This window comes from Corvus moneduloides, chromosome 14 (assembly GCF_009650955.1).
Source record: "Corvus moneduloides isolate bCorMon1 chromosome 14, bCorMon1.pri, whole genome shotgun sequence".
Taxonomy (NCBI): domain Eukaryota; kingdom Metazoa; phylum Chordata; class Aves; order Passeriformes; family Corvidae; genus Corvus; species Corvus moneduloides.
The window spans coordinates 8,852,805-8,880,355 of record NC_045489.1 but is presented as its reverse complement, the minus strand read 5'-3'; the positions used below and the strand labels follow the sequence as shown (position 1 = coordinate 8,880,355).

General features: G+C 41.4%; 1 protein-coding gene across 10 annotated transcripts in view; it reads right to left on the bottom strand.

Annotated features, from left to right (window-relative positions):
• Positions 1–2,609: 2,609 nt before the first annotated feature.
• The window catches only part of DOCK11 (dedicator of cytokinesis 11), an 89,722-nt gene continuing 64,780 nt past the window's right edge, over positions 2,610–27,551 (bottom strand). For 6 of the 10 annotated variants that reach the window (XM_032123726.1, XM_032123724.1, XM_032123725.1 and 3 more), the window contains 14 exons: positions 26,285–26,422; positions 21,673–21,855; positions 20,882–20,995; positions 19,013–19,228; positions 18,872–18,929; positions 17,073–17,179; positions 15,972–16,094; positions 14,990–15,103; positions 13,047–13,193; positions 11,970–12,180; positions 11,456–11,649; positions 10,694–10,794; positions 9,280–9,418; positions 2,610–6,765 (listed from right to left, as the gene is read on the bottom strand). In XM_032123726.1, the coding sequence (XP_031979617.1) occupies positions 6,643–6,765; positions 9,280–9,418; positions 10,694–10,794; positions 11,456–11,649; positions 11,970–12,180; positions 13,047–13,193; positions 14,990–15,103; positions 15,972–16,094; positions 17,073–17,179; positions 18,872–18,929; positions 19,013–19,228; positions 20,882–20,995; positions 21,673–21,855; positions 26,285–26,422 (1,968 nt within the window). In that variant the 3' untranslated portion in view covers positions 2,610–6,642. The other 4 variants (XM_032123729.1, XM_032123730.1, XM_032123731.1 and 1 more) reach the window with 4 other exon arrangements.

Genomic DNA, 27,551 nt, shown 5'->3' with positions numbered 1-27,551 from the left:
TCCAAAATTTTCACAGAATTGGGAATAGGACGTAAGTTCTATTTTGATAAATTTCAGGTAAATAAAATATTTGGGATAAGGCTTTTCCTTCTGAACTAGAATTTTGTGGTGGCTAGCAAGCTTGGTCCTAGTTACCACCCAAATACAGGTATTCTAAAAATAGTGTAGATCCAGCAGGGAGGAAACTTGGCTGAGTTTCAAGGCAACCCAAAATTTCTTACTAAAATTAACTTATTCCTAAGCCAACAGAATGTTTCAGTATTTACTCAGCTCCTCAAGGAGTTTTGCAAGAGTTCATCTGCTTTTTAGACACTCATTCTAGAAAAAGGGAAGTGGATCTTTTTATGACAGGGTGGGGAATATCCTGTGTTAATATTGGGCTTTTTTGCTTTTCTGCCTGTTTGTTTCCCTGTGAAATAAGAGGACTTCTAGTTGCTGTTAGAAAGTGCCCAAGGACCTGCAATTATAATCAAATAAAAATGTGGTTTAAAGTTCCAGGATGTGGAACATTTAAGCTGTGTGACAGAGATCAGATTGTGCAACTACTTAGAGCAAGCGTGGACTACGCCTGCTAGTGAGGACGTTTGTATAGCAGAGCTGATCCATACAACCCCTCACTTGCTTTCAGTTTCCTTGCTGCTGTTTTCTTTCCTTCTTTCTGTTTTGTCAACTCTTCCCAGGAGAGGCAGTGCCAAACACATATAAAATCGTTCACTGCTTTTGGCTGCCTGCCCATCAACATTGTCAGCAGCTGAAACATTTTTCCCCCTCTCTCTCCTCCTTCTCCCCGAATGCTCAGCTCGTTGTCATATTCCCATCCCGATTCACAGCAATAACAACTGCTGCCAGAGCCTTTGATCCCTGCCACCTACCAGAGACTTCCCATTTCTCAATCTCACCAAGTCCTGTCCTGCATCTTTCTGTTGTAAATCTCATGCTCGTTCATGTTCTTGTGAGCCAATGCACCTGCGCAGTAGTGACTGGGACTTGTATAGACACACCCGAGGTATCTTTCAAATGATCTGTTGAACACATAGTTGGGCTATGGCTTCATGCTTGGTATAAACTGATTTACAATCATCTTACTGACCTGCCTTTGGCTGTGTGTTCCTGCCTTTTCCACCCACGTAACCAAAGCCAGTGATTGTGGGGCCATGCAGTGAGTTTGCAGATGCAATGAAACAAAAATCCAACGATTTTTTCCTGTGCATATCCCTAATCAGATTAACAAATGGTGCCAATGCCTGGTGTGCCTGCACAATTACTACGTCCAGCAAGAGGCAATGATTATTAGTAGCACAGGGCTATGGGGAACTGTCCCTTTTGGGACCAGAACTTGCTCCACATCAATGTTGAGATTCCTCCTTTCTGATTTTGCACCACCTTCTGTCAATACTTTAGGTCTCAACTGACACAATTACAGACTCTTCAGAAGATGGCTGGGGTCAGTTCAAAAAAGGGCTCAAATAGAATACAGTTGGATATAAGGCACAAAAATCCAAAACTGTGTTGAAAAAACCCCAGTCTGACTCATGTGACTTCTCCCTTTTCAACCTTTGTCATCTTCTTTATTCAGTGTTCTTTAGGGACATCTAGAATTTTGTGATACATGTTCACAACAGACATGAACTCTTCAAACTCTCTCTGAACTGCTGCCCAAGCCCCTGGAAATCAGAAACTATGTGGAATAAAACCCACCTTCTTTGAAGAGCACTTTTGGGTGGACATGGAACCAGGCATGTTTGTGCAAATGTTGTATCCCCCTCTGATAAATTCTATTACAAGCCCATGCATCAACTTTTCTGCTCACTGTTCCCGAAGTACCAAGATCTATTTAATTCACCTATTTATTTGGCAAGTTTACTCCTTTACCCACCAAGGGAGGCAGGGCACAAGCCTGGTTTTACAGCTGTTTGGCCAAGGCTTGCAAGAGCCCCATACAGAAGCCTCAGAAGACAGAAGTAGAAAAAGCAGTTTGTACTTTATCTTCTGGCAAGGTAAATATTATACCTGACTTACATGTAATCATCATGTAAGAGCTGGTACAACTGCCTGGGCATATACATTAGTCTCCCCACCATGTAAGTTGAGTTAGTTGAAGAGCAACAATAAATACATCCTCAAAGAGCAAAAGTCTTGGTTTGAAAATTGTAACTCCAGAACAGAGCAAAAACCCAACCACAAACTTACTGGATATGCTTTAGGAAAGTGAGGAGATCTACTGCGATGTTTCCTTACTTGTGATTCACATCTTGTTTCTATTGATAAATTTGTGTGTATGACTGTCTCTGTTTTCCCGATGAATCATGTTTTTGGGATTTCCCTGAGCTGGATGCTGCGATGCTTATGCTCCTTTAGGATTTCTAAGTCAACATCCTCCATTTGTTGCTGAATAATTTAGTGTTCACCATTTCACTTGGTGTACTTCTGTGTTTGAAGATTTATTATGGTAATCTTCTTTAGAGGGAGTATATGTGATAGCTCAGTGCACTAGGGTTTAGTACCACGAATCTTACACTGGTATTAGCTTCTGATCACTCACCCTGTTCTGTGAAATGAGGAGAAAATTAAAAAAACCCTAGGCAAAACATGTTTCTTGCAACACTTACTTTTCCTGGTTTTGTAGTCTTTTATTTTGACCTGGAATAAACTCTGAACTTGACTGCAATGCAATTTTTTTCCCTGGCTTCTTGTAAAAATCATTCATTATTCAAGAAAAAGAAAGTAAAAAGAGCAGTATAGGATAGCTGATCTCAGGAAGATCTTGAGCAGCTCTGTTCATCCTCTGTGTCCAGTACATCAGTTAAGAACTGAGGCATATGGGAGGTGCTGTTCTTTCACACACAGAAGTTTAAACAGGGCTCATACAACATATGTAGGTACAACATGCAGGATAAAAGTACTCCTGTTATGATTATGTAGCAGCAGGTGTTAGATTTACATGAAAAGGGAGTAAATTACATCCAAAATACCTGAAATATTATGTGCGTATCACAATTGGTTTGCCACTGCTTGGCACAAGCATACTATTTAAGTACTACACTCTGGTTGCATAGAATTAGCTGTACACAGTGCTCCTCAACACAGTAAAAACCCCTTGTTTATTTAGCGAACTCAGCTCAGTGAACATCAACACGTGCTACTCTCCTCAAGTGGGTAAATCGGGTAAGATGTAGTTTAATTTCTATTAAATTTTTGAGTCCATAATTTCCACTTACATTCTTCTCCAGTTCTTTTGGGCCAAGTTATTCAAATCATAATGTGGAGTTCATGGGATTCTGTCTCTTTAGAAAGGGAAAACAAACATATATTACCTACTTTGAGACAAAGGTATTATGTTTATGTAAAGTCTTATTCTATATCAAAATACTGTCTTGTGTACATTCAACGGTCTTCTGGAACAAAACCAAACATGTTACACACTACAGGTATTCTCTCATCCATGCTTTTTTGTTTGCTGGCCCATCTCATGAAAAGTCCTGATATCAGAAGTAGTTTAGAACACCAAATATTATGTAAAAATACATCCTTCACTGCAGTAAGTTCTTCATTTCAGGTTTTTTTGGGGGAAGGAAATGGAGCTCTGAGGTTATTTTTCTTAAAATACTTTCTAATCCCTCTGCAGAGAGAAAAGCAGTAGGTCAAAGAGAGAAAATGTTTACACTTTTCTTACTCTCTAAATCTCTAAAAGCAAATTCTTGTACATAAAATACTGGCAGACCCTTTGTTGCTTTGTATGTCCTATTTGCAAACCATCTGGCTCTGACACCTACCATTATCCAAACCAACTCTGATACTGAGAGTAGCGAACTCCTCTTAATCCTCACATCCCATTTATCCCATTTCTTTTCCTTTTATGCAAAATTATCAATACATCCATTCTGAAGACTTGATGTGTTACACAGCAGTTTTGCAGCAAAAATAATTACAGGCATTCAGATAAAATATGTAATGTAGCCAAACAGAGATATAGCAAGAGTGTGTGCCAGGACATAATTTGAAATACGTTCCACTAAATTTTCAAGACTAAAAAAATCCTGCCTTTCCTCAGGCAATATAAGAAAATAAAAAATGTTAATGAACTAGAGACATTTCTATTCTTCTCAAAAAAGTAGCAAATAGGATGTACCCAATGTGAGTATCAGCTACATAAAACAGGCACATATATAGTACACTCTCCAGATATACCTGTGAATTAAGCTCTTTCAGCCATAAATAAGAAAACATCTGGAGGATTTCTTTAAACTGGGACAATTACGTAAGAAAAGGATAGAGAAAATGTGACCATCTTCTTGGCACCACTGTCTAAAACCAGCTGTAAAATAATGGCCGTTCCTCATCCTTTCTAGATCGGTGAATACATAAAGGAAAAACAAGCTGGTTTGTTACCAGTCTTTTTATAACCTATCTAAAAAGGAGATTTTTCTGTAGAAAATAAAGAAAAATTATTTAGGAGGACAGAAGGCAAATCCTTAGGGTGTATCGTTTTTGTAATTCATTAAAACTGTATATTCTGAAATGCAGTGACTGTATATATTCTAATTGGACTGGTATTAAGCACTTCTTTTTTGGCCAAATTACCGTGACAGTTTTCCAGTATATGACAGTGAAATGACAGGACAACTCCAATATCAACAGCATGAGAAGTTCAGACGAAAATTCATCTCAGACCATTAAAGACATCTGAATATACAAGTAAGAATTTCACTGGAATTCCAGTAAAAATAAGGAATAGAAATCAAAAATTCAGACAACAATATTATCTCAGAACATTAAAGATATCAAAAAACATGCATAAGGATCTCCCTGCAAATCCAGGAAAACTATTAGGTTACCTGTAGTATTTGAAAGAGCTATGGTGCAAGAGCTTTGGGATGTCCATATCTCATCATTGCTGACTGTAGTCAAGATATGCCTTTACTACTGATATTTACAGGTCAAGTAGCTCCAAAAGTATCTTGTATTGGATTGACTATTAACGAGCTTCGCACTTTTTAGTAAAGCAATTTGGAAAACTGTCACTATATGCTTTTAAATATTATTTGTTGAAACAGAACAATCAGGAAGGTGCTAACCATATTTACACACACTAGTCTCTCCTCCTCTGTTTGTGCTAAATTTAGAGCCCGTTTGGCACAAAAGCACATAGAAGCAGAAATGTGTCTGGTTTGCTATAGGCACATCTGTATTTTGCTTGAAACAGCTAATGGGTGAATTTATGGATCACAACATTATTTTCTCAGAATACGAATAATTGTAGGTATTTAGAATCATGCATAATAAACATTTTGAAATGTGGTCCAGTTACTATTCAAAGATAATTTTTGTCACAAAGATTGAGAAGCTTAACATTTTATAGACACTACAGCCAAGCTAAAAACCCAGCTGGAGTCCTTTTATTATGGCATTTTGTTACATATCCTTAAAACTCCCACCCTTCCCATATGAACTACTGGAATCATATTTACAATTGATAGGATTTTGAAAAACACGGATGTTAAAAATGTCACTGGATAAAAGAATTACTGAACTGTTCTCTTCTTCCTGAATCTGAAGTGTATTATTAAAAAAGAGAGAATGTATGAAAGCTTTGGGAAGAGGAAGAAGGAATAAAAGAATTCTGGAAAATACATTTTCTCCAACCACCTATGAAACAAAACCAATGAGCTTTCAGAGAACAGATCTGTTTAATAGGAGGGAACATGCGTGACTTGTGGTGCTAACAAATCCCTCAACTTTGTATAAGTTATTTTGATGGGCTGCAATTTTTTAAACCACATCTCTCCAATTATTAGAATTTTTTCTGAAAGCTGTTAAAGCACCTTATAATTTCCAACTCAATTTAGGCTGTTCTCAGAGTTTATATTTGTGCGAGACCATGAGTGGCAAGCATGAAACCTTGTATCAAATGACACATCTCTCAGGTTTGACCTCAGCGAGTACAATCTATTCTCTCCTGCAGCTGTGAAAGACTACCCAAAACTAGAATCAGCTACAGTAAGATCAACTTTCATGGAGATTACTTTAGAAATATCTGCTCTGAGGATGTATGAAAATTTTAATTTCTGACTTAGGTTTTAGTTATTCCAGACTAGGGCAAGTTTACTCTCATTGAGTGCAATAGGGGTATCTGGACCCAAGTCACTTTGTAGAAGAGAAAGGTCTCTTACCAGTGATTACAATTTCTTCTTCATGTCTTCTGTCCAACAAATCTTTTAGCAGCAAATATGATATAATGGTAAATTTTATATACTCTATACTCCCTATATATACAAAGTAGTTTTACATTTTACTATATTCCATTGTACAACTTTACATAGTATGTTATTGTTTCGATTCATAGTTCAGCAAATCAATACATATTTAGATAACTGCCTTTCCACATCCTGCTATTCATTTAGCTTAAAAAAAATAGTAGAAAAGAAGCACAGTGGTGCAATGCCCAGGCACTTTCAATGTTGCTCAGCAACGTAAGCAAGCACTCTGTTTGAAAGCATGGCAACTTTTTTTTGTGGAAAAAAAAACCCAAACCAAACCAAACCACCGCAAAATTGAATCTTTGCTCATCATGGATTATTTTAAACATCCTTTGTACAGTTCCAAGAATTCCTGAGAAGGCTCTGTAAAATATGACTGATACGTTTATATGTCAGCAGTGGGTCTGAGGGAGCAGTAACTTCCATCACTAGAGGTTCCACTGATCGCACAGAAGACATGAAGAGAGTCCTGCATCCATGGTGAATGCATTGTGTCTTCATGATAGATCTAAACAAAGCAAAACAATCACAAATTCAATACAGGTTTCACTTCATTATGATAATCAAGCTGCTTAAAAAGGTATGCAAAAGAGATTTCCAACCTTGTCTTCAAAGCTGTTTCACAAAGGCAGCATAACAAAGAAATAAGAAAGAAGAGTAGTTTAGCAATTTCTGTAGCATTAATATATCACACACTATTCTGTGTATTACTGGATCACTTTTAGCTACAGCTATGCACTGTAGGAAAGAAATAGTTCTCTGTACAACAGTTTTTTATTATGTCTTAGCAGTAACAGAATTCTAATAGTTTTTTTTGTAAGCATGGGGAGTAGGTGCAGCTAAATCCCACAGACTGTGAGATCTGTGTCCAAATTTTGTACTTTGTAGCCTGAAGGACACTCTGACAGTGCACGATCCAACTGGACTGGCAGAGCTGACTGTGTATTTGTTTTCACCATGTGGTTCACCAGTCAAGTTAAGTTACCTTTAACTTGCATTAGTGAAACTGAGATCACTGGCCATCATAAACAGCTTCTGGACATCCAGCTTTCTGCCAGTCTCTGAAACTTCCTGGACCTGTTCAGCTCCCATTTACCAATTTTTTGTCTTTATATTTTAGCTTAAAAGATCTGTAAATAAGGTCATAGGCTGACCCAGTGATTCCCATCTGCCCCTGCATCTCAAACGAAGGGCACTGCCTGTGTTGCTTTGGGACACTGATAATATTTAGAAAAGCATATGTTACTTGCAATGAGAACCTAAGTTAATGCACTACACTTTTTATGTTTAACTGAGTAATGTTGCAAAATAAGAAAACTCATTCCAATAGGTTGAATTTGTTAGATATTAGGTCATTTGATGGCAATGCAAAGTTCAAGTCAGCTGTTGTACATAATGTTGTGCAACTATGAAAAACAGTGTTCACAAACATAGTCATTTAAGCTGCCTTTTGAGCTATTACAAGAAGAAAGTGAAAAGTATATCCTTCCCAGGGAGCCCTTCACTGGACATTGCAGTCATATTTTGCCCCTTAACCAAAGACAACACAGCAGTGGATAAATCCATTGAGGTAACAGGGAGTGTGTTTTAACAATGCTTCTTTGTTCTAAAATAATCTTAACTATTGTACTGTGACAGTGCAGGACTGAGTGATTTGTTTTTGATTTGACTATTGCAAAATTCAAAAGCCACAGAAGTTCCAGCAGCTGCATGCAAATTAGATGTCTTGGCACTGGCAAACAGCTTAGAGTAAGCAGGTGGCAGTTCTTACGAACAAGCCTCTCTGAGCAAAGTTCAGTAGTGGAGCATGCAGGTAGTGGCAATGAAAAAACCAGTATGGCATATATGCAACATCAATAGTTTGCAAACTAAAAAAATGGTGGCCATGAGCAGAATAGAAAGGGAATCTAACAAAAGAAACAGGAATGCAGCAGTCACTCTCAAACGGATGCACCCTTACACTCCTACAACAAAAATCATCCCATCATGAGACTGTTTCCCTGAAATGATATTGTACTCTTCCACAACAAGACTCTGATTCCCACAAGCATTATTTTATTGTAAATTAACCTTATTTGCAAACAGCAGCCTGGTGCAGTTGTATTATTTTGCCACTTGCAAATTTTTCAATTAGTGTGAACAACTACTCAACTGACTGTGGAATTTGCCTATCCATTTTTAGTGAGTTAACATGTTACATCTTTAATTCACAGTCACACATTGTCAGTAAATTGACTAACTGGGAGATCCTGAAAACATTCTTCTAAATTTCAAGTTCTGTGGACCCCAATGCAATCTGTACTGCTGATTTTATATCCTTGATGCTATAAATCTACAACAAGCTTTCTTTTGTCATTAATGTCAAAATGAAAGAGCAGAGGTATGGAAATTACTTCAGAAAGCCAGTTCTCATCTAATTTCACAGCATGATATTAGGTAGAAGTACAACTGCTCTTTGAATCTCTCACCTCTATGATGCTACAATTCAAATGTATTTTCCTAGAAAGATCCAAGAAAACATAAAAACACAGATCAAATAAATTAGCATGAACTTTAACAGTGCATATAAATGGCATGTTGGCATTAGGCAAAAATTATAAGAAAACATACATAAGGAAAAATAACATATTAAAAAAACCTCCATAATCTGGATATAACTGAGGAAATGGAAATGTTGCCAGAGAACTTTGACCTGTGACCTCTTTATGATTTGCAGACATGATGCAAAACGTGGCACAGGATTTCTGATGACCACAGCAGGCAGTGGTGTGTCACTGAACACTCCACCCTGCAGCACTCTGAATACCAGCATCAGGCCGAGTCTTTCAGTCAACAGAAAGAAGTTTTAGGAATCCACCAAATATACTGCTTAATTTTCATGTTTGCTTACTTGCCCTTTTATATTTAGCTACAGAACACGAGGAGTGATCACATTTTCAGTTAGTTCCCAGCCAGTTTTCAGCTTAGTCAGTTTTCAAGCACAGAGAGCCACTTCTGTGGGCTCCCACCATGCAGTACATGCCTGTTCATGGATGATGTCAGAAAGCTCTTTCACCATATCCCGAAAGTTTGATTTTAACCCTTCATGGTACTCCACTTGATCCTCCTTAATGAGACGCTCGTTGAGCTCCAGAGCAATTCCACAGGCTTGGATAAACTTCCTGGGGAGGAAAGGAATGAACCTGGGGCATTACAACAGTCCAGCCTTCTACCAAAGCAAGCAACTGAACAGACACGCAAATCTCAGTATTTCCCACCTCCTTTTCTTTAGTGTTTGGGGCAAGTCATATTCCAGGATTATCCCTGGCACAGTAAATCAGGGAATGGAGAGGGACTGAAACACAGGTATTGGGCTTTCTGCTGGAGCTCCTTTGAGAGCCTGGATCCTCAGTAGATGGGACAGCCAGTCCTGCAGGGCTGGCCAGAGCTGGGTGCATGTGACACAGCAGGGCTGTGAGAGGTCAGGCTCCTAACAGCAGAGACACCCTCCTGAAGGAAGTTCACACCATGGGGAGCTATAATGCTCTTTCTTGGGTCTGTTATTCATTGTTGTTTCATTAAACACACATATTTTCCTTTTTTATAAAACTCAGTGAAAATGCATTCACAGCTGAAATGGAGATTGTGTTTGCACTGCAAGGCTGGAAAGTAAAACCATGCATGGCATGTTTTCAGGGATTACTCCCTGATCCAAGTTACTTGATACATGGAAGAAGAATGAGATTAGCCCAAATGATGCTTTCTCCATACAATGAGAATGGAGAAATAGGTGAAATGGAAGTCATCAGCACAGAGTAACAAATGCAGGGGCTGGTGGATAACTGGTTGCACCTGAGAGGTCCAGAAAAGAGTGTGGCAAAGACTCATCATCCTGAGGTAAAACACAAGTTGCCTAATCATAAATTGGGGGACACTTTCAAGTGGGAGGTAAAACTTACCCTAAGGGACAGAAATTAGAAAAACACCTGTGCAAGTCACACAGTTTCAAAAACTAGCAACAGAAACAAGAACAGTGCTCTTCCATAAACTGGGAAAGGATCTGCTTTAAAGTATTTCAAGTTCGTCATTAGCTAGCAAAAAATCCCCCGGGCAAAACTGGCAAACAATGCACATTATCAAAGACCCCTGAATACAGGACTGTCAGATCTCTGGTTTTCAAACACACTTCATGTGATAATCTCAAATTTCCACACAAACTGTTGAAGCAAGTGTTCAAGCAAATCTCCCCAGGGAGAGCACAGCCCTGGACTTGGGAACTCTTGATAAATATAATTTCATTGGCTTTTTTCATGTGTGAGCACCTATAACCCCATAAGACTTTATATGACATATCTAAGCATCCAGCATCTGCTGAGTTTGGAGACAGACAAAAATATAATCAAAGCAGGTACCATCTTCCAGCCAGCTGCTAGTTTTTACTACATCGGAAATCCTACCTGAACATTTCTTTTAACTCATTCACCTTCTTAGCAGGATATTTGCCGGACTGGCTGTCACTTAGGAAAGCTCTGGCATAGGCCAAAGGACCAGCATTAACCTAGAATGAAAGAAGAAATCATTTATGCTAGAACTCCTGCTGAGATGCTCAAGGCACTTGTGAAAGGAATAATAATAATTTTTTAAAAGCCCCACCCAAGATCAGCATACTATTTCTATTTCAATGCCATCAACTCTGCATTACTAATGTCACTAGAGGCACCTGAAGTTTCAAAAGTTGAGTATTTGTTTTTCCATTTATGTTTTTAAGATGAAAAGTTAAATGGAGATAGAAAGAGAGATTAAGTTTGTTTCCTCATGTTTTTCCCTTATTTCCACGTGGAAAATAAACATGGTCTGAGTCCTAAGGTCAGTTACCTAGACTGAGAATCCAGGCTTCCAAAAAGGCTGTTTGTGCCTGATTCTTACAGTACAATCTTCAAGACTTAAGTATATTTCAGCAGTTACTTATGGCTAATTAATGTGCAATTACACTTGGACTTGACACTGTAAACACCACTGGAGAAAACGTTTATTCCCACAAGCCACCCACTTCTGTAGCACTGAACATGACAGGGAAGCTGTGCTGGAGGCTGGTGGCTGCAGCCCCGAAGCCTGGTTAGTTAATGATTTCTGGAAAGTAAATGTGTTGTGTTGTGACAATGCCTCACTCTGAGCTGTGTATGTAAATGCAATTCTGAACAGACATCAAACAGACTGACCTGCACAGAAACACAGCCCTGCAGTTTGAGCTGCAGCTGGATCATGTCAACATCACCAGCAGAGCTGCAGAGTTTCTGCAGCTCTGCTGTCTTGTCCTTTATTTCATCAGTAGCAACATCAATTGGTTTTAAATTAACCTGATGTTCATAATTGACTGGAATTCTCTTCTTTACGTATGGAAAGGAGTTCAAAGCTAGCAGAAACAGCAAAAGAAATGTATAGATTGAAAAGTCATGCAGCACACAGTCGTACTCTTCATAGAACATATACAAGCAGATTCTTGCCCCTGGGGAAGTGAAATCCCAAACAAGGCTATAATTTACCAGCACGATTTTTTAATCTCTAAAAATATGCACATAAAAACACAATGTAAATTCCGCCTCCCAACCAGATATTGTCTCACAATTCTGTTTAAGATGAGAGAATTTGTGACACTTCTGGAATATTTTCATGAGCTATAATAGTCTCCTAATAGTTACTGATACTGTCTCATGCTCAGATATTTGTACTTACTAGTTAGAATGGTCCTTTTTTTACATTGTTCTTCCACACTGCCATGCTTTTTTCCAGATAAAGTGAAAGGAGTTTCAAATACAAATCTATTGATATTATGATTTCTTTCAAATTCAGTTTTTCTTTCAGACATTTCTTTGTCTTCAAAGTAGGGCTTCACATAAGTCACTTGAATATGGGCATACTTGGGATCAAGGTCTTTAATGCTGACCTATGAAATAAGAGGGTTACTCACAGGAGGAGCAAAGGTTAATAAGTTATAATTGGCTAATCTATCCACTGGGATCTGTTTTACACTAATTCCCTGCTGACCTTGCCTCATTGCATGAAGGCCAGTGACACACCAAATGCTCATTTTGCCCTGAGCTGGGATGTCTAGACCGTCCACCAGCAGATAAGACAAGGAGGCATGGCACAAGAAACGTATCACCTGGTGCCAAACAAGCTGTTCCTGCAGCAGGCAGTCACATCCCCATATCCATTGATGCAGCACAGGCCTGGGCTACTTAGCCCTTCTAATATGACCACAAAGTTTCCAGACCGTGATCCAGTGCTCATACAGTGCTGGGGCAGGCAAACCTGCAAGCCTGCACTAAACCAGCTTCGGGATCACCAGCACTGTCTTTGGTAACCCAGATAAATCCCACTACAGCCTAAGGATATGAACAGCCCTTGCAGGGAGCATAAATAAGTACTCCATATGAAAAGGAAGGAGCTAAGGCTGCAAGGCCCAAAGAGATTTTCTTTTAGACTTGCAGCATCAAAGCAACGAGAAGTAGCTCTGCTTCCAGTCACCTGATGCTCTTTGCTGGTTTCTAATGCCTTCAACAAGGCTCAGTGCGATGGGGATTGCAATTTCCCACTCATAGTTCACACCTGGGAGCCAGAGCAACACCAACACTTGTCAAGCTGTGCAACATGTCCACACACAGGAGCATGAGAATGCCAGGGGCAATTGGAAGCAGGGTGTTTGTAAGAAGGTGGATGAGAGGGCTCATTCTTCCCCTCCCACTGGCAGAAGGAAGGGATGCTTTGCCATCTTCTTTCAGCTCCACAAAGCATGCAGTTTAACTCTACCTTATTAGAATCCTGGATAATCTTTACAGTCTCTGACCCAAATTTTTCTCCATAAAGTTTAAGAAGTCTGAAGGAGATCTCCGAGAGGCCTGTCAGTTTAGGTTCCTTATAGATGTATTCCTTCCCATCTTCTTCCTCAAAGAATGTCTGGCATTAACCACAAAAGAAAGCAGTGAGGAATAGCCGTGTTTCTTCATTTGGAAAACTTTTATCTTAGATTTGCTACTTGGAAATCAAGTTTCTACTAACATTTCAGAAAGCCAAAAAGGTTTGGAAGGCTATGGCTCACAAAGTATCACTGAACTTTGCCTGTTTAATAGATTCCTTCAAGAATGGTCTAAAAAAAAAAAATTCTCCAACCAACACAAACACAACACGTCATTACTTGAGGACAACCAGTGAGAAATCTAAACAATGTGGAAGATGGTTTGGCCAGCATTTGAACTTCTGGAAGGTTGGAAAGAGACAGGCAGGAGAAAATAATACACAAACAAGGTATAGAGAAGGAACAAAAAGATACGTAAGTTGAGAAAGCCCTGACAGCAGAGCCACAGGAACAGTCTGAAATTAAGGAATTTGTGTAGGCTGAGAGAGACTTTAAGCAATAAAAAAAGAAATGGGTTTCCTGTGCTTTAATTCCTCTTGTATTCAGGGAAGTGGGATCTGGTGTATTTACTGTAAATAGAGACAAAATTGCATCAAAGGCTGTGCTTGCATCACCAATCTTGCCCATAATGGAAACAGCATGGCAACTTCATGCTTTGGTGAGCTGTTCCAGTTATAATTTGTGACACAGCATTAAGCTATCTGCATGTAGCTGGAATATAAACCCAGAAAAGCTTTAAAGTGCAAAACTGGATCAAGTACTGGTTGCCAGGATGCTACACAGCCTAATTTTAAGGGCTGACCCAGTTATTTCCACAGCTTCTGGAAAACTAAGCTAGCAGTTGTTTCCTTTTATCTGTTGCTAACCTTATTTACTTTTTACATATTCGAAGTTACAGAGAAGATGACAGTAAATATAAAATGCATGGTTTCTGCAGCAACAGTCAGTGCTCGGATATGTTGTGTGTGTAGTGACAGTGGCATTCAAAGGTACAAACTCATGATGATTTCAGGGGTATTCATCATCTCCTCTAAAAGAAAGAATGAAAAAAGGCAAGGCTAATATAATTTACATGGTGTTTTCTAAAGAGGGGTCCTGCACCTCCCCCATGGTTATGAGTCCACAAGCAGAAGCAGGTTGTTCAGAGACAGAAAGGACATGAGGGTATCACACTTTATTAGATTAACTGCTACAGGTGGAGAGAAAAAATAAAACCACAACTGCTTTTAAGCTCAGAAGACTTCACGAGATATGATAAGATCATGCTGCTTCCTGGGACTCCGAGCCCCAGATTTTATTCAGTTTTCCAGTTACCTCAGCTAACAAAAATACTACCTATCTCTACATGTGTGTAACCAACACTGATAGATATTTTGCCTCCAGCTTCTCTCATAACCTTTTACTCTGATAATACCTAGAAGGGAGCACCAATTTTCTGTAGAAAAAAGTCTGTTACTACTACTGTAACAGACTACTATGGTTATATACTGTTATTGGTTATATACTATACACACTAAATTGTGTCTGTGTAACTGTAATTACAAAACTGTAATTACAAAAAACCCTTCCGTGTTTTCTGAACCCACTAAGCCATTTCCTAACTGCTGAGTTGTTTTAGGAAAAGCCTACCAGCAGAATCATAAACTTTGTAATAAATCAAGTGCTCCTAGAGACAGACACAAACCCTCATCCCCAGTGTGCAACACCAAAACATTCACATAGACACACTGGTTGGCTGCACCAGAGGAGCTTTTCAGCTCCAGGTCTGACAGAGCAGCAGCTTTTGGGGCCAGATTGCCTGGTGAGGGGTTGCTGGCAAGCCAGTGTATATGCTTACTTGTCCATAAAAGGCCACTCTGAAAAAGGTTCCAAGAAGCCTCTTCCTTGAGTGCATTACTTCCAGTATCTTAGAATATGCTCCATGGAGTGTTCTGTACAGCTGGGTGAGTTTCTGGAAATCAGATTTTGACATTATGATGAAAGCAGGATTTTGCACGCAGGACATTCCAGCTAACACCAGAAGTTACTAAGATATCTGAACACAATCCTCTGGAGAATTGAAACCTTAATTTCTAAAGAGGTTGAACTCATGCACTCTTGTTTGAAAAACCTGGTTTTAAGTACATGCTTAGTGTCAGGTCTGCAGGGTAACAGAGACTGCAGTAACACCACTACCCTTGGAGAGAAGGCTGAGTGCACTGTCTCAGCGTGTTTCCTGACTGAGCCTTCACAGACAGAGCAACTGGCAATATTTTTTTAATTAAAAACAGCTTTACAATGAAAAAAATAGATTGAGGCAAGGCTTCCCCCAGCTTCAGTTATATGGCCAGATATTCTGTCATGGCAGAGGGAGGGAAAGGGGACCAGTATTAAGCTGAAGCACAGGTCACAGCAGGTGGTGGGAAGGAGCAAGGCTGAGAACAGCTTCCTTCCTTCCTTCCTCTCCACTTGCCACTGAATTACCCACAGATCTAGTCTTTTCTTTGAACTGTTCTCATTCTGTTTTTAACCCTTGAAAACCTCAGGTCTCAAAAAGAATCTAGCTTTGATGAGCATACGGAATGACAACAGTTCTATTTTACAGGAAGGACGGTGGTAATTATTCACTAAACATGAGTCATCCATGTCATTAGCTTTGATAATTACCTTTCAGATCATTGCTTTCACTAATTTCTTTAAAAACCAACAATGAAGCACAGTGTGTGCTTTACTGATACCAATTCAGTAATTTGTAACTTCAAAAATAAAGAAGTCCCCTGTTTTTTTCTTAGCAGTCTAGAAAATCACCTGCTCTATGCAAACGAGTCCAAAATACCCACCTCAAATTCATGCCGCTTTTCATAAATAGGAATGATCAGTTTGGAAACTTCAGAAATTGTTTCATAACGCTCTGCTTTCCACAGGCCATCTACACACTGCTCCAGCAGCTCCACCAGAACTTCCTATGAGAGCAACCAAATGGGTGGTGTTAATAACACTCCAACTTAGAAGATAAAACCATTTTAACTTCAGATACTTTTATCAGATCCCAGAGTAAGTAATCACAGTTACGGAAGTTTAAACCCTGTGTATTCCTGGCCTTTCTAAAGGCATTCTAAATTTTGGGGAGGGGAAGGGGGAAGAAGAAGAAAAAGGACAAGCTATTTTTCAAAAGTTCATTACATATTCATAAATCATTAGCATAGTAGCCAGCAAGTATGTCCTGGTTATTTAGTTACTTCCCCAGGAAACCGCAAAACCTCTGGGAGCATATGGACATGACAGCACTGGAGGTCAGAGGTGTGCATCTAAGAAACACGTCCAAGGAACATGCGTGCAATAGCAGTGGGCTGTGGTGCCAAGGATCCTCAAGTCTTGATGAATGGGCAGCTGGGCTGCAGGGCCACCTCGCTCAGCCACGTGGCTGACCCAACGGTGCAGAAGTACTTATGAGACTTTATGATTCATGGGTGGATCTACCCACTTCCCCAATGCCTTGCTATGGTTTCTGGATTGTTCTGTTAACATGGTGTCCTGCAGCACAGCCCTAATGCCAGAGGACCCTAAGATGACCTCTCCCTTGCAGAGCTTGACTTCATTCTGTCCCTCCTTGGAAATACCACACCTGGCTGTGCTGCCCTGTGCTGGTGGCATTAGCATTTGCATAACACAGCAGGCAAAGGTTGTGGTGCAGCTTTTTCAGTCTCAGTGCTAGAAAAGCCTTTCATAGGAACCAAGAACTTACATCAGTTTTACCTGTCTGAATCATACACAGAAAATTCTTCAGAGCAGATTTCTCTTGGGAAATTGCAGCGGAACAAACAGTCTTGTTTACAGATAGCAGTGCACAACTGCAATTTGTTAGAGCTCACATGAACAAAGTCCAAAACTAAATCCTAATCAGATATCAAATATCCTGTATCTACAGTACAGGACCTCACCTCACTGTAATGTACATCCATCATCCCACCATCTTCTTTCATTGCACCTTCTTCATCAATGTTGGGAGTGATTTTCCTGAAGGCAGTGCATCCACTGGGAAAGAGTTCTGCAGCAGACAAAAGCAAATGGATTAGTGGAATTATCTCAAATGTGTCGTGCTGCTGTACTTTAACCTGAGCTGACAAGTCAGTACTGCTCAACAACTCTCTCACTGCCCCACTTAACCCTGCTGGGATGAGGAGGAGCATCAGGGAAAAAAAGTAAAACCCATGGGTTGAAATAAGAATAGTTTAATAATTGAAACAAAGTAAACTATGATAATAATAATAAAAATAGATAGAGAGATATAAACCTCAAGAAAATCTAATGATGCACAATACAGTTGCTCATCACCCACTGACCAATGCCAAACCCATTCCCAGACCAGCCCCCTTTCCAGGTAACTCCCCTAGTTAATATATTGGGCATGACATTCTGAGATGTGAAATATCCCTTTGGCCAGTTCAGGTCAGCTGCCCCAACTATTCTCCTTCCCAGGTTTTTGTGCAGCTCCTCACTGGCACCGCATGAGACACTGAGAGGTCCTTGACTCAGAGTAAGCACTACTGAGCAACAACCAAACCAGCAGTGCGTTGTCAGCATTACTCTAACACTGAATCCAAAACAGAGCACCAACTACCAAGGAATAAAAGTAATTCTACCCCTATCCAGCTATTGCTGGAGAGCTGGGTGGTAAGCAGACAGCATTGCACACTCCTAGCAAGGAAGCACAGTTATGTCTCCCAAAACTTTGGGTAGTTCAGCCTTCAGTGAACCATTCCAGCCTCTGTAGATGTAGAGTGCCAGTGACAGAAATAACTCAGTGTTCAAACTTCATTTAATATTCCTTTGGACTTGTTCCTCTTCCCTTTTAGGAGTTCTCCTTTACCGCTAGTTGTGGTAAGCAGCCTTTGTGTACAAATAAAACATTGAGAACTTTCAATACCCTCCTCTCTGCAGCCACGTGAAATGTGCATATGTATCACAAGAACAAGCCCTGAATTTTTCCACTTTGCCAAGACAAAGTACAGAATTTGGAGGGACTCCAAGCCTCCTGAGCAGGGCACTGAAGAACTTTCCAAGCAAGGCAGTGCAAGTAATCAGCTTTTATGCAGCCTTAACTTTCTGAAATGTTAAGGGTCCACTTCAACAATTACTCCCTTACATGGAACTGAGAAATGAGGTCAATATATCAACTGTGAAACAGGTATTGAAAAGAAAACCTGCAATGTTGTGTAACTTAAGAACACACAGGTCTGTCCTTCCTTCCTGTTTTGCACTAAGCCACAAAACTCTCCTTTTTTTCTGATTGTTCTTTGCATATATGTATGGTCAGGCTACAGTCTCATTTTTTGACTGAATTTTGACTGCTTTATTATATAGTTTTCTGTACTGCCTATAGTAATAACTGTGATGATCATATTGATTCAGTTTTTAACATGGCCTTCCCCTGTGAACACATTTCCTGATGTAAAATACAAGTGAACATTTAAACCAAGACATGATGTGTCAGTTCTTATTTCACTCAGCACCATGACAGCATAGCTGTCTAAGTAAACAGGTATGAACAACTGGAGTAATTTCTTAAAAAATACTCATGATCTTCTAGCTTAATACACTGCAATATTTTTTTTCCCTTTTTAGCTTGTTTATAAAATAATAATTTACCAAATTAAGAGAGGCTTGTCTTCAAAAAGATTCTGACACCCCCAAGCCCCACCATCATCTTCCTTGTGCCTCCCAAACAGCGGACACTTACTCTTCCTGTGCAGGAACTCTGCAACAAGGGCTGCTACGTGAACATAACACATGGCTGCCTGCAAAGCACAAAGGAAAATTATTAAAATGTCATCTGTAAATCTGTCCTGTTGCGCACCACATTTTTAATCGCACAAATTACCTCTGAGAAGTCTCCGTTCTTCACGTGTATCTTGGCCATGCTGTCCAGCCACGTTTTACGGAGCTCTGGGGTACTTGCGTAGGATTTGGCTAAACTGTACTGGAGATCTACCAACATTTCTGGGTCCTTTTCATGTTCTTTCATTTGAGCAGTAGCCATGAGCACTGTGCGGATTCTCTTTGTCAAATCTTTGACTTCAGAAGGAAAAGCGGTTGCCTGACACAAAACGAATTAGAAGCTAATACAGAAAATACAGGCTTTGCCAAGGAATGACCCTTTCAGCCAACACTCCACTTACCTGAAAACACAGAACACGGTAGATAAGGCTAATTAACTCTTCCTTACTGAACTCACACTGCACACGGTATACAGTGTTTCATCTGCATTTACGGGCATTTCAGTCATGACATGCACAAGGCCAATCTCTCCAGGTCATGCCCAGGATGCCAGGCTGGCTGTTCCTGTGCCACTTTGGCATCCTGAGGAGCTAGTGTGAGAGCAACACAGAAGTGCTCCATGCATGCAAGTATCTCTGGATGAGACCACAAACCATAGCTCCAGTATTTTTTCATGTCATTCAACATCTGGCTTGTTAGGCTCTGATGTGGTCTCTCTTCAATTCCTAAAGCACTGAAGGCATTTGTAGAGCTTCCCACCACAGGAATGTAGTAGAGCAACACACGCTCTGATCTGATCCCCTGCTCAGAACAAGGCCATCACTGAGTTAGAGCAAGGCTTGTCCAGCCAAATTTTATAATCTCCTACAACAGAAAATCCACCTCCTTTCTAGGCCCTGCCCCAGGGCTGCACAGTGCTCTTAGGAAATAATTTTTTCTTAAGCAAAATTGGAATTGCCCTTGCTGCAACTTGCATACACTGCCTCTTGTCCTGCACTCCACACCTCTGAAAAGAGCCTATGTCTCTATGAACTGCCTGCTGTGGAAAGCTGCAAGTAGGTTCCCCCTCAGCTTTCTCCCCTCTGTGATGAGCCTGGTTTAGGTTCCCTCTTCTCAGACACCTGTTTCCCAGCTGCTGCTGTGGCTGTGCATGGCACTCTTTGCAGCGTGTTGAAATCTCTCTTGTACTCTTGCACTTACACAAACACATAAACTCAATATAATGATCATCTCATGATGTAAATTACAAGTATGGCTCAGTGAAACCCTTACCAACATCTGTGGCCAGAAAAGAACTGAGGTTTTTGCCAGGTATATCCTACCTATAAATTTGTTAGATCACAATTAAACACCTAATGGAAGTTCCCATTACGCCTTTAGGTCATAGGATAACCATGGAACCATAAAAACACTGCCCATTTCCCCTATTCTGCCTTGGCAACTACTCTCTGTGAAATGGAGCAAGCTGCAATTGCTCAATGGGTTGGGTACAAACCACTAATTCCAGCACAAAGATAGGCAATTATTTTCCAAAGAAATATAACCATTAATCTCCACATAAGAGCACTTTCTTAACATTACTGACACTCAGTTAATTAAAACTAAATCCTGCTAATTATTACCTTCAGGCAACAGAAATACCAGAACCTCCCTTGTCATTTCTCTCAAAGCTGGGAGTTTCTGGAAAGCTCTTTGGACAACCTTGCAAGCACTACACTGCAAAGCACAACCTGAGCTGCTGGGCTCCCTCCTCTTGGCGTGAGGCGTCACATTTGGAGCATGACCTGCCTGAGCAGGTGGTGGTCTTGCTGTTGGCATAACATTTGTTTATGAACAAATGCAGCCCACTACGAACCCACGAATCACAGTTCCAATTATTAGCCCAACCCTCAAACACAGTTTCCTGGAGTCTGCCCCCAGCCTTGCAAAAATGGCTGATCGCACATAATGGGATGTGACATTTCCAACTCACCTTCATAGGCCTGTCACTGTTTGCAAAGTTGTTAATGATGAGCAAGGAGTCCTGAAATCTGGTCCCACCGCTGAGGGCCACATCTGCAATTAACTGGCTCACTGCAATTATTATCTGTTGGGACAAGGTAGAGGCTTTATTTAAACAAGCCCTAATAAAAAGGTTTTATTAAGGTCACAGTTAATAAAATGCTCACAGGAAAACATCACGTCTTTTCCACCATGTAAGCAGTGGTTGGTGTTGTGGCTTTGCTCTCACGTCTCCCAAGGACAAACACTCCCCAGAGGACCAAACTGCTTTGCTGAACAGAACCAACAATCCAACTATTATAATATAGTTGGATTATAATGTCCCTGTTTGGACATTAGCTACCTTCTTCTGGGATTCATTACAACCCAGAGGGTATTCATCTGTCCCACTAGGTATCTATCTGCATTTGCTTCAAAAACTACCAATGCCAGAAAAGCTGTTCCAAGGAAATCCCTTCTCCTGCCTCAAGGGCAGCTGTCCTTTCTACCCCATCCCAGCCAGCCTCTGGCACAGAGATGTGTCTGGTGTCTGATACTCTAAAAACTCAACAGCTTGGAGTACTTGATGGCAATTATTTTACCTAAAGGTGCCTGGACCAGTCACTGGAAATAGGAGTTAGGCACAGCCTGCAAAGCAGGTAGATTTTTGTCCATATGGCAGTGGCAGAATCCTCTGCAGGTATGAGGGCACAGAGCTCTATTGCTGTATCTGTTCATTAAATCTGAGGTGTCCTGCTCTCTGGCTTTTTTTCAGCCACTGACCTGAAGATGAGTTCTCAGAAATGTTCTCCTTTTGGTGAACTCAAAATTATTTCTCATCAGGAGGTACAGAAGAGCAGAGGCTTCATTCCTTGTGGAGGACACCTTGGAAGTGCAACACTTCAGGATCTCATAGCAGAGGGCAGCACACATGTTCACCCTTCCCTTGAAAAACGCTGAGGGAAACTTCACAAGAGACATGCAAATATTAGAAAATACACCACTAAATGGCATGCACAGGGTTCAGATGGGCAGGCGCACAGGGCAACAAACTCAGCTCCAGCCTGGGCAGCCTCAGCAAAACTTCTGCCAGAATTCTGAGCCTGAACGTATTTATAGGAATGAATTTGGGGCCTATTTTTAACCACATTTCCTAGAGCAATGTGAACTTTGCTGTCATGCTTCTTGCGGATGTGATTGCACGTGTCCATCTAACCCCTTCCTTGATAACATCTGGATTTATTGGCATATTCTCACCAAACTGGACTGACAGAATTATGCTCTTACAAAAGCCATAATCACCAGCAGTAGGACAGAGAGGAGAGGTCCCACAGACATTCCCATCATAAGCTGCTATCTGGAACATGAGAAAATCCAGCGGAGCCCAACCAGGTATATCCTACCTATAAATTTGTTAGATCACAATTAAACACCTAATGGAAGTTCCCATTACGCCTTTAGGTCATAGGATAACCATGGAACCATAAAAACACTGCCCATTTCCCCTATTCTGCTTGGCAGCTACTCTGTGTGAAATTGGAGCAAGCTGCAATTGCTCAATGGGTTGGTTCCAACCAGGAATCCAGTCTCAATGGGAAACATGACCTGCAATCCTCACACATCTACTTCTACATGATCCCTCAAAAACATCTAAAATCATGCCTGCATGCCCTCAGAAATGCAAACAAGAGACTGGCTTGTCCCTCAGACCCTAAAATTCAGTGACCTGCCCTGCCTCCCCAGACAGAACCACCCAGGGAGCAGCAGGACGAAGCCAAACCATAGTGCAAGCTCCCTCGGTCACAGCAGGGCTCAGGGACCTGCAGCAGGGAGAAGGGGAACACCAGCACCCTGGTGGCCTGTCTGTCTCCCCACCAAATGCTTGAGCACGGCTGTCAGGGCAAGCTCTGCCCTGCCTGGAAAGGAACACCTGCAGCAGAGCCCTGCCTCAGTGGGCAGCAGCCTCCTGGGGATGCCAGGGTGTGTCCATCTGGCTGCGGTCACAAGAGGTGACCGGCGGGAAGGTGACTCAACACTGGGCTTCCTTCCACCCCGGCCACAGCAGGCTGAGCACAGGGAAGCAGAACAAGGAAGGGCTTTGTGCTGGCACGCAGCCGCTTCCACAGCCACCACAGGGCTGTGCTGGGAGGGGAGATGTCAACACCTTCCAAGGGAGTGGAGGCTGTTTGGGCATTGCACAGCAGCATGCTGCTCCTTCTGCTGCAGCTGGCGACCAGGCCCAAAAAATTTCCTCACACAAAGAGGCAACAGAGGCAACTATGGTTTTACCTGTTCAGAGGAAAGATGTGTTCAGTTTGTTTGAAACCCCATGGTCCTCATGGGGCATGGTCCATTAGCCACTTTTATCTGCCCCACTACCTTCTGCCCATGGGATATGACAGTAAATAGTGTCAGTCAGAGGCTGAAGCTGTTATTGTGGCCCTCTACTCCTTGCATTAAGTATATATGTTCCAGGAAGACTTGTAGGTACTGCCGTGGCCGCCACCATGGTGTGTTGGCAACAGGGTCTTAAAACAGGGATCTAGGACCTGGGGCTAGCAAGATGTTGGGATTGCACCAAGAAATCAGAATTAAGACACAAAATACTTTGTGTTCACTGCCTTTGGCCAAAAAATATCCTCAAAAAAACAAAATGGGAGAAAGAAAGAGGCGAACAAACATCATCATAACACAGGGCCACGAAGATCTTGTGTGCACTTGGGAAAGGAGCTTCCAAGGAACTGGTATCCACTGCAATGCAGTCCTTCCCCAGGGGCAAGATGGGGTCATGGTCAGCACTGGGCTTAGCCCAGAGCAGGCACAGCTGTGTGACTGGGGATGCACAGACACCACAGAGCTGGCTGGCACCTGCTCTCAGCAGGGACACAGCCTGCTTGCAGAGGCTTTCCAGACATTTCCAACCCACTGCTAGGGACAAAACCCTTGCCTGGGAATCTGCTGCAGGAGGAGCCCTGTGCACTCCCCTCCACACCATATCAGCTCTGGAGGAAAACCTGTGCCCTTTTCACAGGGAACCCGTGTCCCCTTCTGGAGACCAAGCCCAAGCAGATACAATGGGTCCTGGTGCCAGGTTCAGGGATGCAGATCCATGGGTGTATGCCTGCTGGAGAACCAGCCAGGCGCTGCCTGTGGCTCTCCAGCTGGCCGAGAACACACTCTGGGGAGAGCATGAAACAGCCCCTGTGGTGATGACTGTGCACACTGGAGGAGCCCGTTTCTGATCCAGCCCCAGTACAATGGAACAGAGCAGGAGTCAACCCAGCAGCCAGCTCCCAGAAAGGCCACAAAGGGATGTGAGGGCGGGACAGCCAGGGGGACAGGCAGAACACATGTCTGAGCTGGTCTTCAATGCAGACCCCTCCTCTATGCAAGTTTTCCTTTATAACCTTTAATTTAAAGACCATTCCTAAGCATGCATATAGCTATTTATATATGTATTTATCTGTAAGTGATGCTCTGAAAAGACAGATTCAGTTCTTAAGAAAACCTAGAGTGTGAAACAAGAACAATCTAGCTTTTGTTGGTTCTTGTCAGCCAGTAAAACAGAGGCAGCTTTCTTCCCAAATTCCCAGAATGAATGCATGCAATCAAAAACAAAGATGCAAACAATTACAGAAGTTTGTTGTTCTTTGCTTTCTTGTAACATTTTTTTTTAAGTCTTTTGCCTATCAAATAACTGGATTTAATGCAGAAGACAAATTTTGGGATGCAGAATAAATCTCATGAGTTTTTTCCCTCCAGCAACCATTTGCTGTGACCACAAATAAGAGGGGGACTCTTTTCATTGTAATTATAGCTACAGAAGGCCATAAAAATGAGAAATTTTCCATTCTAGCTGTGACAAAGGTATAACTCACTTTTGCTTTTCTCAAAGTTAGGAAGTACAGCAGAGCTAGTATTTGAAAATAAACTTGCAGGAAAACATGTCATCCTTGACTTGTCATAAAATGCAGTGACCACCTGCCTTGGCCACCACTGCCACTTTACGCCTTAAAAGAACCCGTGAGAGGACTTAAAAGGAAGTTTGGGACTCATGTGGTTATAGAGGTGGCAAAGAAAACACTTCCACCTTATAGATACCATCTGCTGGGCTCATATCTTGCTTTTACAGAAGCCATAACTGTCCTGTCATAGGGGAAATGTGAGAAAGCTGAAATCAGTCATTTGTATCTTTAAAGACCCAGGATGTGGAATTCAGCATGGATTTAGGCTGGCATAAATCCAAGAAAACAATCCCACTGCCCACCCTTGCAGCAGCCAAGCATGCAGCCTCCCTGCTGTCATTGGTGCTTTGGAAAGCAAGTGTGGAACCCCTGAAGGGCTCCAGGCTTTGAAGGCTGACAGTGAGATCAAACTGAGCAGGTGTGCAGGTTTGACTTCACATTAAAACAAAAAAAAAAAACCCACAGAAAATATGCCAGGAAGGCAAGGAACGTCTGTTATTTGCTATAGGCACAAAAGAAATGTTCTGGCTAACCAAACTTTTGTCTAGCAAGGGGAAGAGTGGGGTGTGTGCAAATCTGCAGCAGGATGGATCTCAAGGCTAAGCAGATCACAGGCAAGCAGAAAATTTAAAAGAAAGGTAGAGCCATAAACATGCACTGAACCCTGCAGAAAAACTGAGTGATTCCTGCCCCTGCCAGTTGCCAATACAGCAGGCTTTAAGAAGCCCCATGGAAAAAAGACCTTGTAGGAGACCATGCTGACTGGAGCAGATAGGAAGCCAGCAAGACCTCTGCATTTCTGCTTCTCATGTGTTTGCTTAGCACAAGCCAAAATCCAGCCCTAGACTTATACCAACTCTTAGCTTTGCTGTGGGGTTATAGCAAAATATGCAAAGCACAGACTTTTTCCACCTTTGCGAAACAGTTTAACAGTCTCTTCTTTTAATCAGACTTTGCTCAGCAGCCAGTGCAAAAGCAAAAGTTACTCTTTGCTGCTTACCACTCAGATACTGTGCCCTGCCTGGCTGCAATCTGCCACATGGATTTTCCTCATTAACGAAGTGTTGCACTCAAGGGATTTGGATGTTTTAATTAATTTTGTATTTATGATAACTGTGCAGCTTGGGAGGAATGGTGTTTGCATATACATCAGGTCTTGAAAATGTCCTTATAAGCAGTGGCAGGTTTTGACAAGCACAAAGGGCAATGTCAGCAATAGCATCAATCACTGGTCTTTTGTGGTCAGCTATGGCTTTGTTACTGCTTGAGCTTGGGGCATTCAACAGCCTCACTACCTGCCAGGGCTCAGATAGAAAAAGGTTCAGCAAGAGCTATCATTTCTCACAGGCAGTGGGTGAGGTGTTGCTTGTCATATTGGTGCCTCTGCCATACTTACAAGCTCTCCCACACCCTTGTCATGTATTACATACCTTGCTAATGAAAGCTCTCAGAGAGGCAAACACGTGCTTAAGGGCTGCTTCTGACTGCCCACTTTTGAGAAAAGCCAGATGAATATCAAAAACCTTCTTCATAAGTGGATTGTGACCATCATTGCTTAAAAGCTGGGTCTGGAAAGCAACAGAAGAATTTACTTTGCGAAAATGTTGTACCTGAAGCTGGAAATGACAGAGATAATTTTGCATAATTAATCACATTAATTCTTAAGCCAGATAAGCAACAAGGCCTTCAATAAAAATATAACCAATAAAATGTTATTAAAATAATAAAACAATCACTACAAATTTAAAGTAGTTAGCAGAGGCTATTTTTGTACCAGAAAAAAACCCTAAAATATTTTATCACTTTTGCATCACTAATTCCAAAACCTAAGTCAAGAATCTGTAAAACTTTCACTGGTTATCTAGTTATTTTAAATAAAACATGCTGTTACCAATGTAATTATCACACTTGTTTTTTTCCATTTCTTCCTATTTATCTTGAAAATTGTTTTGTTTGCAGCCCAAAAGAGAGGGGGAAGGAGAAAAAAAACCCACCCATCTTTTCACTGGGTAGATTAACAGCTGTCATTGGTCATTTCACTTCCCTTGTTTCCTGCAGAGTTTTGCCAGTTTGCACCTTGTGGAGATTATGGTAAAAAGGAATTACTTGGGGGTTATTGATACAGTTTGGTGTCAGACCAGGTGGGCTGTGCCTGCTGTCATCCTCACAGGATTGTGCAGGAAGTTGGGACATGACACAAGAATGTGGATATCCTGTATTGACAGGAAATCAAGAGCCCCCATCCCACTGCCAGTCCTTGGGCTGGCTCAGATTTTGACACCTTGTACAGACCTTGTGGTAAGTTTAGGATCCAGACTTTTACACTGAGCTCATTTCCTGTGGCAGGGGAACAGCATCAGCCCTGCTGCTGCAGCACAGGACCCACTTGTGTGTGGTAGCACCATGTGACCATAAAAGCGAAGCAGAAGCCCACTAAAGCAGAAGGGAATCCATTCTATCCTGTGGTTTGAAAATCACATTGTTTTGTGGTTCAGTAATATTCCAAAAAAGCAGCTGAGAAAGTCAAGCAAGCTTTAAGTGTTGCATTGAAATCCTTTTGCTGTTACCAAACTTCTAAGGAGTAATTTAACGTCTGCACCAGGATGGCTTTTTGGCTCTGCAACAGAAGCAGAGGCTATGATGACATTTCTCTTCATCTCCATCTAAAGAGGAAATCTTCATCGTGCTTGCTCTGAA